At 39.8% G+C, this 13,812-nt stretch overlaps 1 protein-coding gene across 1 annotated transcript in view; it reads left to right on the top strand.

Moving 5' to 3' along the window:
- The window catches only part of ppfia2 (PTPRF interacting protein alpha 2), a 235,853-nt gene that overhangs the window by 143,733 nt on the left and 78,308 nt on the right, over positions 1-13,812 (top strand). Inside the window, exons 3-5 of the mRNA XM_084711099.1 lie at positions 5,671-5,772; positions 11,446-11,610; positions 13,244-13,318. Coding sequence (XP_084567225.1) covers positions 5,671-5,772; positions 11,446-11,610; positions 13,244-13,318 — 342 coding nt within the window. The remainder of the gene's footprint in view (positions 1-5,670; positions 5,773-11,445; positions 11,611-13,243; positions 13,319-13,812) is intronic.

Below are 13,812 nucleotides of genomic sequence, written 5' to 3'. Positions count from 1 at the left end.
TATTAATTAATTATCGTTACATTTATATTGCACAATGATAAGAGTGTGCAGCATGGAGAACAAACATGCAAGGATGAAATGAGTGAAAAACTAATAAAAAGTAAAAAAAAAAAAAAAAAAAGAAATAACATTAGGTTACTGCGTATTTAGCAAATAATAATTCTAATGTAAATATGGTAATATAATTACAATATAAATTAAGCATTATACATTAATTTTCTTTATGTCAGAATAATTTTATTTTTTATAAACAGCACTTAAAAATGCTTAAATAAATTGTAAAATCAGATAATAAGATTCCATGTCCTCCCTCTTCTGTTGTCTTGGTCCATAGGTCAGCTCCTTACAGAGATGACTTGGTTACCACGCCAACACTCCATCACCCCTTATTCTCTGTTGCTGTGGTAACAGCCGGGTCATAACAAGTGATCTTCCTCTATAGATAATCTAGTTGTTAATTCGACAGGCCCCTAACATACTGTATAATAGACACATTTGTTGTGACAGTTTAATCTTTTGTCTTCTTGGCTTTTGCAGACCAGTTACAATCAGGTTTTTACTGGTCTTAGACATTTCACAGCCTTGGATTGGAATGTGGTGTGATTCATCACGATGCATCATGTCATCCTGACAAAGGTGGAGATGACATTGCGTCTTTTGATTCTAGATGACATTCAGAAGTCATTGTCAGTTCAGCAAGAGAGCTAAAAAAACATAATTTAATGATCTCAGAATAATGTGATTAAAGTTCTGTTTAATATTCTGTCTATGTCGTGTCTTTGAGTTGAGGTAGAACACACCTTTGACAAAGCAGATCAATACAACTGCATCGCTAATGTCCCTGAAAACTTCAATAAAGTTTTATCCTGAAACATGTGACTCACAGCAGGTTTGGATTGAATGAGATTGTATGTGCATCTAATAAACTAGCGGGAACACTGCATAATGTTCAGTCACTGTGAGATAATTAGGTTATGATCATGAGAACACAGATGAGATGATTTACTTATGATCTCAAGATAGCGGGCCAGAAATATTTACAGCCACAGTGACCACAATGGGCCTCCATATTTCTGAAACCGCTCTCCAGCCGATCCAATTGGAGAAGTTGCAACAGCAGCACGCAGCAGTCAACTCTGAAATTAACTGGATTTAAAGATGCTGAAAGATGCCAAAGCCTCTAGGGCCACATCACAGAAACTTCATAACTAATAGATCCTATCTCAACTGGTGATTTGATAGGACCTGACTGGGGGTAAAAAGCCACGACAAATGAACTGTTCCTATAGGCCTAAGCTATATTCAGTGTTCCCATCATAACTTAAGATAGGAAAAGCATATTCCATAAACATCCTAACAAAATCTTAAAAAAAAAACCTCTCCTAACTTTAAGAAAACATTTAAGTTGCCCTAAATTTCATTATTCCACCTGTACAAATGTTAGTGTTCACTAACAGTAGCTAACGGTAGTGCTAGGTAACTTGTTTATCTTTATAGCTGCTCTTTAATTGTTTTTACACAATGAAAGATGTCCTAATCTTCACTCTTCCACCTATAGTAGTAACTTAATAACTGGCTAACAATAGCACTAGCTTATTTTGTATTACACAGATCTTAACTTCCCAAAATCTTCAATTAACTCTCAATGTTAGGATAACAATTAAGTGATCCTACTCTTCACTTTTCCACCTATAGTAGCTAACTTTTAGTCAGGTAAAATTGAAAATTATAGTGTTTGCTAACATTAGCTAATGGTAGTGTTATCCAACATTAGCTAATGGTAGCGTTAGCTAACAACGTAATGTTATCTAATAGTAGTTAATGACAGTGTTAACTAAAAGTAGCTAATGGTAGTGTTATCTAACATTAGCTAACAGTAGTCTTAGCTAACGAAAATAGTGTTGGGCAAGCTAAGGAGTTAGCTTTGTTGTAAATTTTCTAACAATAACATCTTTTGATTTCTCTGTAGATACCAACACTTTGAACTCATCTGCCTTGTGGTCAAGTACCAATCGTTTTTTCTCATTTTCTTATGTTTCACTGTATGTGCTTCAATGATAAAGAAACACAATGTTTAGAAAAGTTGTTTGTCTTGGCGAGATGAGAAAAGTTGCTAGGTAACAGACATGAAAGTTGATAAATGATACTTTCCCAACTTAAGATAAGATAAGATTCCTAAAGTTCATTAGGATTTGCTTCTGTAATACCAAACTGGGACAAAATCTTGGGTTCTTCCTATCTTAATTTAAAACTTAAGACAGGGAGTTTCTGTAATACGGAGGATACACAGATCAATTATCTGTCCCACGATTACTCACCAGAGTTCAGGTATGACCAAAGACTGCAGCTCTGGTTAATCCCCTAGGAAAGAAAGCCCAAGTTCCTTTGCTTATGTTGCATGTTGTGTCCTTAAATCTAGCCTGCGATCACATCAGTAAATCCACTTGACTCTTTCAGAGCCTTGGCTCATAACACAGAGTGAGAGTCGGTGGTAATTTGGGGATTTTCGTGGCGTATGGTGTCTTTGTGCAGGGGATTTGTCGCTCTATAAGGTCTATAAGGATTTGTTGCGCCGCTGTAGCTGTGAGACACAATATTGTCTCACTCCCTGGAGTTTGTAACACTGAGTTATTGTCCTTGTCTCCTGAAGGGCAGATGGTGCACAGATTCTGAATCACAATCTGTGCTCAGGTAGACACATCTTAGCGACATCTTCAAATTGCTTCTTTTGTTCAAACAAATTAAATCAAAAAGCCCAAATACTTTTCATTTACTATGATAAATGATAAAGAAAATTCCTTACATTTCAAAATAGTTGGCAGCTAATTTTGTTTTGATCAACTAATTGTACTTGTTTTGTCTGATCGTATTGTGTGCTGCTGTGTGTATCAATTCCTGCAGTACTGCGCATTCAAATAAATACACACGTTTTCTTGTTTTTTTGATTCTGAAATCAAACACAGACTGCTGTTTGTTGTTGAGACAGTTGTGTCTCTGTTTGGTGACTCTACCTGCCTGACGTGACCCGCTCCAAAGACTCGATGTCTTAATTTAGACCGCGATGACAGGGACGAAGGTTTGAAGGCTTTCCTGAGCGACAGGCCGTCTCTCTTCCTCTCAGGATGGTTTGATAGAATCGTCACAGTCGTATCGCTCAAAACTACAGACGTCGTTCGTGAATCAGATCTGTGTTTAGGAAAGCTACAGATGTGGAGGACTTTGTGTGGTTTAGAACAGTCTGAAAATCACATCACAACCTTAAAAATAACAGAAAAAGACCACAGTTATTCTATATCACGATATCCAAAATGTAAGACAATATGTGGTTTCATATCACGATAAGATATTATATGGATTTGTTGCCCAGTCTGAGTCTGTCCACAGAAAAAAGGACGTATGAATGTCAGATTCACATTTGCAAACGTTTGCTTTTGTTTTTCTGTTTGAAATGAGCCTTTAAAGTGTTTTGATTATTTTATTATTTTGTCTTTATCCTCAATGAAGATGAGCTGCTCTGAAAACAGAAATGTTTTGGTTAATTTAATTGTCATTTTCTTCCCCTTTCTTCCTTTTCTTCTTCTTCTTCTTCTGTAGTTCTTCTGATAATCCTCTTTCTCTTAATACTGTTGATGTTCTTCTGTTCCCCAGCTCTTCATTTTTTCCTCCACTTTCTTTTTCACCTTGTTCTTTTCTTCTTCTCCTGCTTAGCTTCTTTCTCTCCTCATCATTTTCCTTCTCACCCTCCTCCTCCTCTTCATCCCCCTTCTTCTTCTGCTCCTTCTTATTTCTCTATCTATTTCTGCTGCTTCTCCTCCTCCTCCTCCCTTTTCACCTCTCTCTTCTTCTCCTCTTCATTCATCTCCTGCTCATCCTCTTTCCCTTCTCACTATCATCTTCCTCCCCCTTTCCCTTCAATTTTTTTCTCCTCCTTCTTTCTCCTCCTCCTCCTTTCTCCCTCTTCTTCTTCTAATTTATATCTTTGCTTCCTTCTCATAATTTGTCTTCTTCTCTCTTCCTTTTCCCTACCAATTTTTCTCCTCCTTCTCTCCTGTTTATCTTTCTTTCCTGATCCCTGTTCTTCTTCTCCTCCTCTCTCTTTTCACTCTCTGTCTTCTCCTGTTTTGCCCTCCATCTTCTCCTTTTTCTCATCCTCTTCCTCCTCCTCCTCCTCCTTTTTGTTCTTATTTTTCTTCCCACTTTTCCATCTTCTTCCTCTACTTCCTCTTCTTCTCCTCCTTTTCTTCTTTCTCTCCTCATTGTTCTTCTCCTTCTCTTCCTTTGCCACACCACCCCCTCATCCTCCTTCTCTTCCTCTTTTTCTACATATTTTCTTCTTCTTCATCTTCTTCTTCACTTCTTTCTTCTACTCCTCATATCTCTTTCTCTTTTTCTTTTTCGTCTTCCCATCTTTTTTCCTCCAGCTTCCCTTGTTCTCCTTCTCTTCTTTCCCGCATTCTTCTTCTTCTCTTCCTGTTCCCCACCATCTTTTTCTTCTCCTTATTTTTTGTTGCATCATCTTTGTTCTTATCATTATTTCCATAATCATCATATGGAAAAAAAATATTCATATGACTAAAAGTACAATCTGCTGTCCTGATGCAGCTCCTCCACCTGCTGCTCCATCACACACAGCAGCCTCACAGTCTGTCCTCTCAGCTGTTGTCCGCGGCGTTGACCGTGTAGTACTACCGCGCCGTCCTCCCTCGTGTTGTCACTCAGCGCAGGAGGTGTAAATCCACCACACCTGGCACCGTGCCTCCACCTCTGTATGGAGCCAATCCTCTTTCATCACAGATTACCACGAGACGGTTCAATCCTCTCCCTTCATTGCACCGGGGATTGAACCTTTGTTCTCAGATGTACAGGAATGGCACTGGTCTCTTTCTATTAGATACATTAAGTCAATAATAGCACCAGTAACTAAACACATAAGAATAAGAGCATATTAAAGCATATTTTCTGTGCTTTGTGTGCACAGTAGTTGTTAGTGTTTGCCAGAAGGGAAACCACCTACATCTGTGTGTGTCACTGAGGGACTGTAATATTTTCCAGCTTCATTTTTGACCCACACTTCTTTGAAACGCCTGTGGTTGTAACCTTGATTCTTGGGCTTTAATGTGAATAGATTGCTTTTGATTTATTACATGTTCTGCCTTTTCTTTCCTGTGTGTCAGTTTGACAGCTGTAATAGAAGCAGTAACGTTGTGGTCAAGCTTTTTTATGATCTAAACTATATTTTAATCTTAACCAATGAATATTATTAACAGTGACGTGTGCTTTCCAAGTTATTTTCTGTTTTAGCAGCTTTTGTTACTTTACTTTAGTTATCTTTAGGTACAGGAGAAATTATTATGTGCCAGTGTTACCCAAAAGGCTAATTTAACTCAATTTCAAAAATATTAGTTGAAAATATATAATCAAACAGGTTTTAATTTGAAAGGTATAAATACAGCAATGCAGGTATGGTATATCTGCAGTTACATCAATAACTTGCAGTAAAAGCTCTTCCACGTTTGAGTGTCCTCTCTATATTTTCATCGGCCCGTGCTTCCATGTAACAAACCCTGCTTTTGCTTTCTGCGTTACATCATCATATAGGGCCGTTGCAGAGTGTTGTGTGATGCTGACCCGTCTCTTCCCTTTCTCTTTCTTCTTCTTCTTGTTGCTCAGGAGTTTGCCGCGCTGACCAAGGAGCTGAACGCCTGCAGGGAGCAGCTGCTGGAGAAGGAGGAGGAGATCTCAGAGCTCAAAGCTGAGAGGAACAACACCAGGGTGAGGACAGCGCTAACACACATCTTAAAACATTCACTCAGTTGATTATACTGCCACCAGCTGACCCTTCATTAAACCCCTCCTCCAACCACCCTTATGGTGCAAATGGGAATTTTACTAAAGTTAAAAAAAAAACAAAAGAAAGAGGATATGTTTGTGGACCTGCAAGAGCAATATATTCACATTTTAAGTTAGCTGATGTTAGCAAAATGCTAGCTAACTAACTACCTATTGATGGAGATTAGCTACATAATTAGCTAGCATTAGGCTAACATTACCTGTCAGAGGTCACTAGCCAGGTAACAATTTGTGGGAATTAGCTAGCTATTTTGCTACCTAACAATTGATGTAGATTAGCTAGCTAACTACCTAGCATTTTGCTAACATTACTTTTTGCTAATGATTGATGTAGATTAGCCAGCTAGTTAATTTTTTGCTACCATTAGCTAAATTATGATGTGACTGTAAATATGTTTCTTTTATTGACCCACCAGCAACATCTTGTCAGTATTTTTCAAATTTGTTTTCTTTGGATGAGCTAAGCACGTAGCATATTTTAGTAGAGGAAACAGGAAAGGAGAAAGCTGACCGAGGTTCAGCCAGGTACCCACTTTACTCAACTGTTATTGGAGCACAGAGTACAAAGAGGCGGGACTTAAGAAGTGCAAATTATCTTGACAATGACACCATGACATCCATTAGTTTCTGTGAACAGAGAGACCATCATAATTGTTGTTCTGACATTTTCAACCAGGAATCAAGTCTGTGATGATTGTTTTTTCCACATCCACCCCCCTGACATTTACATTCTGCAAGTTTCTCTAAAGTTTCGCAACTCGCCTCAAATGTGTCACGTCAGCTGCAGAAAACGAACAACTACAGCACAGTGCGATAGACGGCACCCCGAGAAAAACTTAAGCAGGGTACGTTTTTAAGGCTGCAGAAGCAGTGAAGCAACCATGCGCACTGTCTGTTTCCAATTCCCAGACATACCTCATTAGCTCCTCACATTCTGCCTGAACATTTTTCCACTTGCTTCACATGGATGGCCGCTCAACAGTAAAACTAAGTCCAAATGGCGCTGATGCCCTGCAGTGTCCAGGTCAAAGTATTTCTGAGAGAAAAAACAACTACAGACATTAACGGATCAGCTCGATTTTGTGGAGCTGAAAGTCCTGCATCTTCAATAAACAACATTCCCTTTTTAAAGCAGTAAACACACTCTGCTGTTGACAGATAAGACTCTGTTTTCCATCCCACTGCTGATTAAGTGTGGATTTACAGTCTTGCACAATCTTTTCTCTGGGTGGAGGCAGAATATTTTAGCACAACAAGCGGCTGAGGCGAGCAGAGGAGAGGGAGGTGAGGCGCAAGAAACGGGGACAGACAAAAGTCATTTTCACTCTCTCACTTTATTATCACCTCGAATCTTTCAGATGGGCAATTACCAAGCAAGCTTTAATTACGCTTGGTTTTGTCGCTGACAGGGTTTTACAGTTCATAATTAAATCTTGGAAGGCATGTGCAGGCAGTCAGTGGACTGAGGAGCTGACAACAGATGTGGTGACAGTGGAAAGACAAGTTAACTTTATCTGTTGTTTTTCAGATGAGCATCGAGACCAAATGACATGCATGTAAATTCATAAACTTAAGGCACGCAGAGACGTGATATGAGCAACAGATAGAGGATGAAAATATTTACACAACAGGAGACTGTAGATGTTGTTGTCCTGGATACATTACCTAAGGCAGAACTCGGTTCACTTTGTGATTGATTCAGCAGCGAGCATTTTGTTGACTGTGCAGGAGTGAGTAGACATGATGGCTGCTGATGAGACAGTTGTGATGAGACAGTTGTATCGGAGAGACAAGAAAAGAGACAACGCTCTTTCTCAGTTCAGCTACACTGGAGGTCTGCATGAGGTCTTTTTCCAGCTCTATATGCACACACATACCGATATTCTGTGTATGTATAGGATTTCAAACCGTTACCACCCACTCCTGCAGAGATCCTGATCACCTCTGCCTGCTAAATGTGTCTCCCCATCCTACATGGAAAAATAAGATGCGCTCATTTTGCAGTGGGAACAAAGAGGAAATAAAATATTGTGGCTTGTGTCCCTGTTTCTCTGAAAGTTTGTGTTATTTCCCATAGCAACAGATAAAAACCAGATGCTGGATGCTCAGACGTCATGCTATTGATTAGATTTGGATAAGGGATGCCAGTTTTGCTGACTGTTTTGTACTTTATTTGGCACCATATATGGGTGAATGTTGTTTACTGGAAGGTGGTGTGTTTACAGCACGTGGTTAAAGGAATAGTTCAACAAATACTCGAGCTGTGTACTTTGTACATGCTTACTTATGTATAGGCTTAAGTTAGAATCAAAAGTTATTATTTGAATTAACTTCATTAAATTATGAAAAGTATTTCCATGTGATTAATGTGATTATTTCAGCATTAAGCTATTCTGTTGGACCAATTTAATTTTTGACTGATAAACTGACCCTATCGTTTTTGTGTATATTGTATTTTTAATTTTTTTTTTGTTGGAAACTGTGACTTGCTGGTGATGCTTTTGATGTGCAATACTCATCCTTTTTTGTCCTTTATCACTGACATAAGTTCAAAAAAAAAAAAAACAAAAAGAAGAAAAAAAAAAACATCAAAATAGCCTATTTATGGTGTCTCATTATGGTGAAAGTGGCACATTCAGATGCTATTTAAGATATGCAACAATTTGAATTAGATTACAGTAAAGTTACACACAATCTGCCACATACAGAACAAAGAGAATGACTCATGCACAGGCTCACAAACACATACAGTATCTCTCACGCTGATTGAAGACAGAGAGATGTGTGAGTAGACCCAGTAACCCCCGTAGTAATAACAACAAAATGACACCATTACACCTCCATTGCGTTTTTCCACTTGCCTGCCCCCCCAGAGCAGTGGCTCTCAAATGGGTCCGGGGACCCCCGGGGGTCCTTGAGGGGCTCCCAGGAGGTCCCCAGCAACTATAACTGATGTCAGTGTCGTCCACATGTTTTAAAAGCAATGATTATATATTAATTAAAAAGATTTTTAACAGTAGAACAGCATAAGTACGAGATAAAACTAGAGTTATTGGCCAAAGCACCACAGCTGCATTAAAAGTACAGAGGAAACAGTGTTCACTGTCTGTAATAAAACATCTAAAAACAAATCAAATGTTGTTCTATTGTGTAATATGTGTCAGAGGCAGCTGGTGCACCCCACTATGGGAAACCCTGCATTAGGGACAAGAGTATGTATTATTCCTCTGGCCTGTAGTGCCGTTTTTCCGTCTGGATAGTTTTGGTGTGAGCTGCAGCGTTTTGGAGGTATCTGCCGTAGATATTTCTGGATATTATGGAAGTAGATGGCACTTGGCCAAAATGTGAAAAAAAAAAAAGAAAACCTTCTTACCAGAACTCATGACCCGGTTACTCAAGATAATCCACAGACCTTTCTGTGAGTCACTTTCAAGTAGGAACTATTTTCATTCTACCGTAGCGAGTCATGAGTCATGATTTCTGGAAAGAGACATTGCTGTTGAGTTTTTCAGATTTATTTTTTTTGTTTGTTTGTTTCTCTTGTGCGTGTTTTGGTTTGTCTTTTGCGTTTTGAGCACCACAAACAGAATGTAGTTCCATTATGTACAAGACAAGGCAGACATCCGATATCTCCAAAACTCAGCAACCAAAACAGCCTAGCTGAATAAATAGCACTACAGGTAAGAGGAAGAATATCATTCTTACTGTTTAACGCTGTTAAAAATGCAGGCTCTCTCAGTTCACCAGCGATCCAAGTGGGATCTCGATTTCCTAACCAGTGGTTAACCACAGAATACATTTAATCCAGCTGCAGCCTTCAGCGGGGGATGTTTAGACTAGTGAAGCGAAGGTATGTCAGGGATGAAGCCAGTGAGGCTTTTCGGGGGAAAGAATGGGGAGATCTTTTCGAGCCGAGCTGGAACTTAACACTCCAACCAGATCATTATCTTGGGGATATAATATCATGTCGGTGGACAGCTTCCGAGAGGGAATGAAGCATTGAGATGTGCATCGCCACGAAAGTGCTGCAGCGTTTTCCACGATCCAGCACCGATGAGGGGAAATGAAAGCAGATTATCGATACTCTGATCTCGCAACAGAGCGAGAAACGGGAGTGGATCGTGTTTTATCCACCAAAGCCTAACTGGAGTTCTGTCTCCCAGTCACAGCCCAGTTGTTTACTCCCAGTTCTTTTCCTGAAGTCAACCCTCCAGCTCTGCAGCTCATCTCGTCCGTCCTTGTGAAGCTCTCTGCTGGCAGTTGACGCGCTACCTAGCAACCGAGATTAGCATAATCCCTTTGTGCACTGCTGGAAGGATTACAGTTACATTTGAGTAGACTTTTTTTTTTTTTTCTTTAATAACTTTTCTCTAACAAGGTCCAACATGTTAGTTTTCAAGCAAACAAATAAATTTTGCGTCTCAAATTCCCTCCAACCTTTAAGCTGTTATAGTTTATTAATTTGTAACTTTTAAATTTGCTTTTGTTTTTATTTTCTGTATGGTTTTCTTAGCACTCATTTCTCATTATTTACTTACATTGGTGTTGTTTTTTTTAATTTCTTTTTTATTGTATTTTTTTATTTATTCTATTTTTGTGTCTCACCTATGATTCTTAGGAATGCAATATTTTTGAGGGAATTTCTTCAAACTTGGCACAAATGTCCACACCTTGCAAAACACATTTCCGGGCCATAGATAGCATACACTAATTATAACAAAATTTCACACAAACATCTATTAGGATACTAGCAACGCTGGAGACTAACTAATTACATGCAACTACTATTATTTACTATTACTATTACTGACAAAACTAGCCAACTATATCTGTGATTTATTGCATTTTGTGTGGCTTTAAATACCTTTTATAAGGACTTTGAGGGGAAAAAAAATCAAGAGTTTCTTAATACAGTCTGTTAAAATAGCTTAAGTTTTGACTCCAGTAACACAAATAATAAGAATTAACAGTTCACATGAAAACATGAAGGACTATAGCAACAATAAAAGCCTTAGAACATGGCTTTATGGGACACTGCTGGGAAGTGACAGGGTCCCATTTCAGGGTTAATAAATGACGTGGTATCAGATCAGTGCAGAGACTTGATTACTCGCTGATAAGATTCCAGTATTTCAGGCAGTATGGGAGGTGTTTTCCAATACTGGTATCAGTATTTGAACAACCCTAAATCGAATGTAATGTGAAATATGATTTTGGTGTTTATACAACATGTTTTTCCACCTGAGCTTCTTTGGGCTCATTATTTTCTTTCGGCAAGCCTGAACAAGCATTGATCCACTTATTACATTTGTATTATTCTTTGAATTTTTTTTTTATATAGCAGCCTTATTATGTTGTTGATTTGTCTTTAAGATCCAGGAGGGAACCCGGTGAAGCACACAAGGATGCATTGTTTGTTCTTCCACTGCTTAAATTAAGTGGATCTCAAGCTGAGCTCTCATTTTGGATTCTTTCACATTATGCTCATGTTTTACCAGCACCTCACTTAATTATGCTGCTGTGAGGAGGATTTCTTCTTTTCCGATCGGGATGATGATGATGATAACGGCGATTTTTCCCTCTGTGCCTCTTCAGCTACTGTTGGAACATCTGGAGTGCCTGGTGTCCAGACACGAGCGGTCACTTCGAATGACGGTGGTGAAGCGGCAGGCTCAGTCTCCGTCGGGGGTCTCCAGTGAAGTCGAGGTCCTCAAAGCGCTCAAGTCCTTGTTTGAACACCATAAAGCCCTCGATGAGAAGGTGAGTGAGCCTCCATTAGAACATCATTTTAATATCAGGGTGTGTGCGTCAGCGGCGTGTACGGTGGCGTCAGGAATCGCTGTGTCTCTTGAGTCTGGCTCTTATATGATTTAGGTCGTTTACATTTGAAGTTTTCTGTTTCTTGGCATCATCTGTTGGTTTCACACTGTTGAAAATAAGGGTTTCCAAAGGGTTTCAGCCCTTCAGGAAGAACCCTGAAAGCTGAGATTCTACTCAGAACCTTTGCATGCAAAGAACTTTGATTTTTTAAAGAAAGGGTTTGTCAGTCTTTGTAAGATTAGGGTTTTCCTTAAGAACTTAAGTTCTTTGTACCATTATCTAAAAAGGTTCTCTGTAAAATGTGAGGGTGGGTTCTAGATAAACCCCTTGGATAGTGAAATGGTTTTCAGTAAAGCCTCTGGGATCGTTCTAGATAAAAACCCTTGGAACATTAAAGGGTTCTCTGTAAAATGCAGGGGTGAGTTATGGATAAAACCCTGTGGAAAATAAGTGTTCTCAGTAGAGCCGCCTGGATGGGTTCTAGATGCAACCCTTCTAATGTAAGAGTTCTTGGTAGAACCCCCAGGGTGGGTTCTAGATAAAACCATTGGAATGTAAAAGGATTCCTAGTAGAACCCCTGGACTGGGTTCTTGTTAGCATCCTTAGAAGACGGAAAGGTTCTGGATGCAACCTCCAGAGGGGGTCCTGGGTGGAACCATCACACCATAGAAGGGTTCTCTGTACAATCCCTCCTCAGTGGTTATGGGTGAAATCTTTCACATATGGTTGTATATATAAACCTTCATTCTCTGAAGGTCTTTTTCCTCCAAATTAGCTCTCATTCTCAAAGGGGTTCCGTTCAAGATTCTTGGAACCTTGGTGCTATTGGTGCTGGGACATGCAGTCGAACCCCTTATGGTTCTAGTGAGTACCTTTATTTGTAAGAGTGCAGCCTCTACAGCCTCCTGACAGCGTGTTGATTTGTGACCTCAGCCCTCTGTGTGATATCACCACCGCCCTCTAATCCATTCATCCTGTCCTCTAAAAGCCATCATTTACAAAGCGTGTCCAATCGCTGTTCAAGGGAATAAAAGCTGTCTTGGGCAGCAGTGGGGGGGGGGCGGTGGACTCGGACCCCAGCTAACTTCTAATCCAGGATCAGCCTCCTCTGACTTCTGGCATTCTGTTGGGCCAGCGGCGGTGCCTGGTCACCACGCGGTGCAAGTAATTGCTCCACCGCAGCCGCGACAATCCTAAGAGAAGCCATCCTGAGTTTCTCCAAGTTCACAGAGGAGGAGAGGAGTGTAGGAGGGGAATCTCCTCCCAGCAACTGGTGCTTTAAAAGCAATAAGAGCCTCATAACTGCTTTGAAGCCGCAGCAAAGTGTTATTGTGAGGCTAAAGGAGGAAAAGAGGACAGTTCTTTCCGCTGCAGCAGCAGCAGGGTTTCTTGTCTGCTGTGTTAACCCTTGATTGCCTTGACTGGGATGTAAACAAGAGTCAGTTGGGGGGGATTGAGTGCATTTTTCTGCCAGACCTTTGGATATCAGTCCAGCTTGGCGCAAATGCATAAAGATAGTCAATCAGAGAGGAGATATACGTGCAGATCATGACTTTTATTTTTTATTTTTAGGTACGGGAGAGACTACGAGTGTCACTGGAGAGGGTGTCTGCCTTGGAGGAGGAGCTCACAGCAGCCAATCAGGAGGTAAGAGCTGCCAGAGATATTGTGTTTAAGATAATGGATGGATGGATCATCTAGCAGCAACAGTACAGAACATAATTACAGCAGCCAAACGGCAACAACTACTGTTACTACAACAATTTAAATACAGACATATAAACACAAACACAATATGTTAAATGCATTGTTCAGTTTAAAGGAATAGTTGAGATTACCTACAGTAGATTACGATCAGCACACAAGCAGCAATGTACTGCTGTGCTACAGGGTCAGCAGGGAAACCACTGTTATTATGAGCTAAGTATCACTCTCTCCACTCCAACCAAACTCCATTGGCAAAATCAGTAATTTTACCTCCCAGAACATGGAAGTTGCTGGTCTTCTGGTACCTTGATCGGTTCCTTTGTTTGCGTTATTGTGTGACTTATGTGTTTTTAAAAGTTAGGTTGGATTCACCAAAGTCACTTAATAACACAAAGAAACTAACAGATCGAGACAGCAGTAGACCTAAAATAGAA

Source organism: Lutjanus erythropterus, chromosome 22 (assembly GCF_056507025.1).
Source record: "Lutjanus erythropterus isolate fLutEry1 chromosome 22, fLutEry1.hap2, whole genome shotgun sequence".
Classification (NCBI taxonomy): domain Eukaryota; kingdom Metazoa; phylum Chordata; class Actinopteri; order Lutjaniformes; family Lutjanidae; genus Lutjanus; species Lutjanus erythropterus.
Note: the sequence above shows the minus strand (reverse complement) of the source record. Positions and strands in the feature narration are given on the sequence as shown.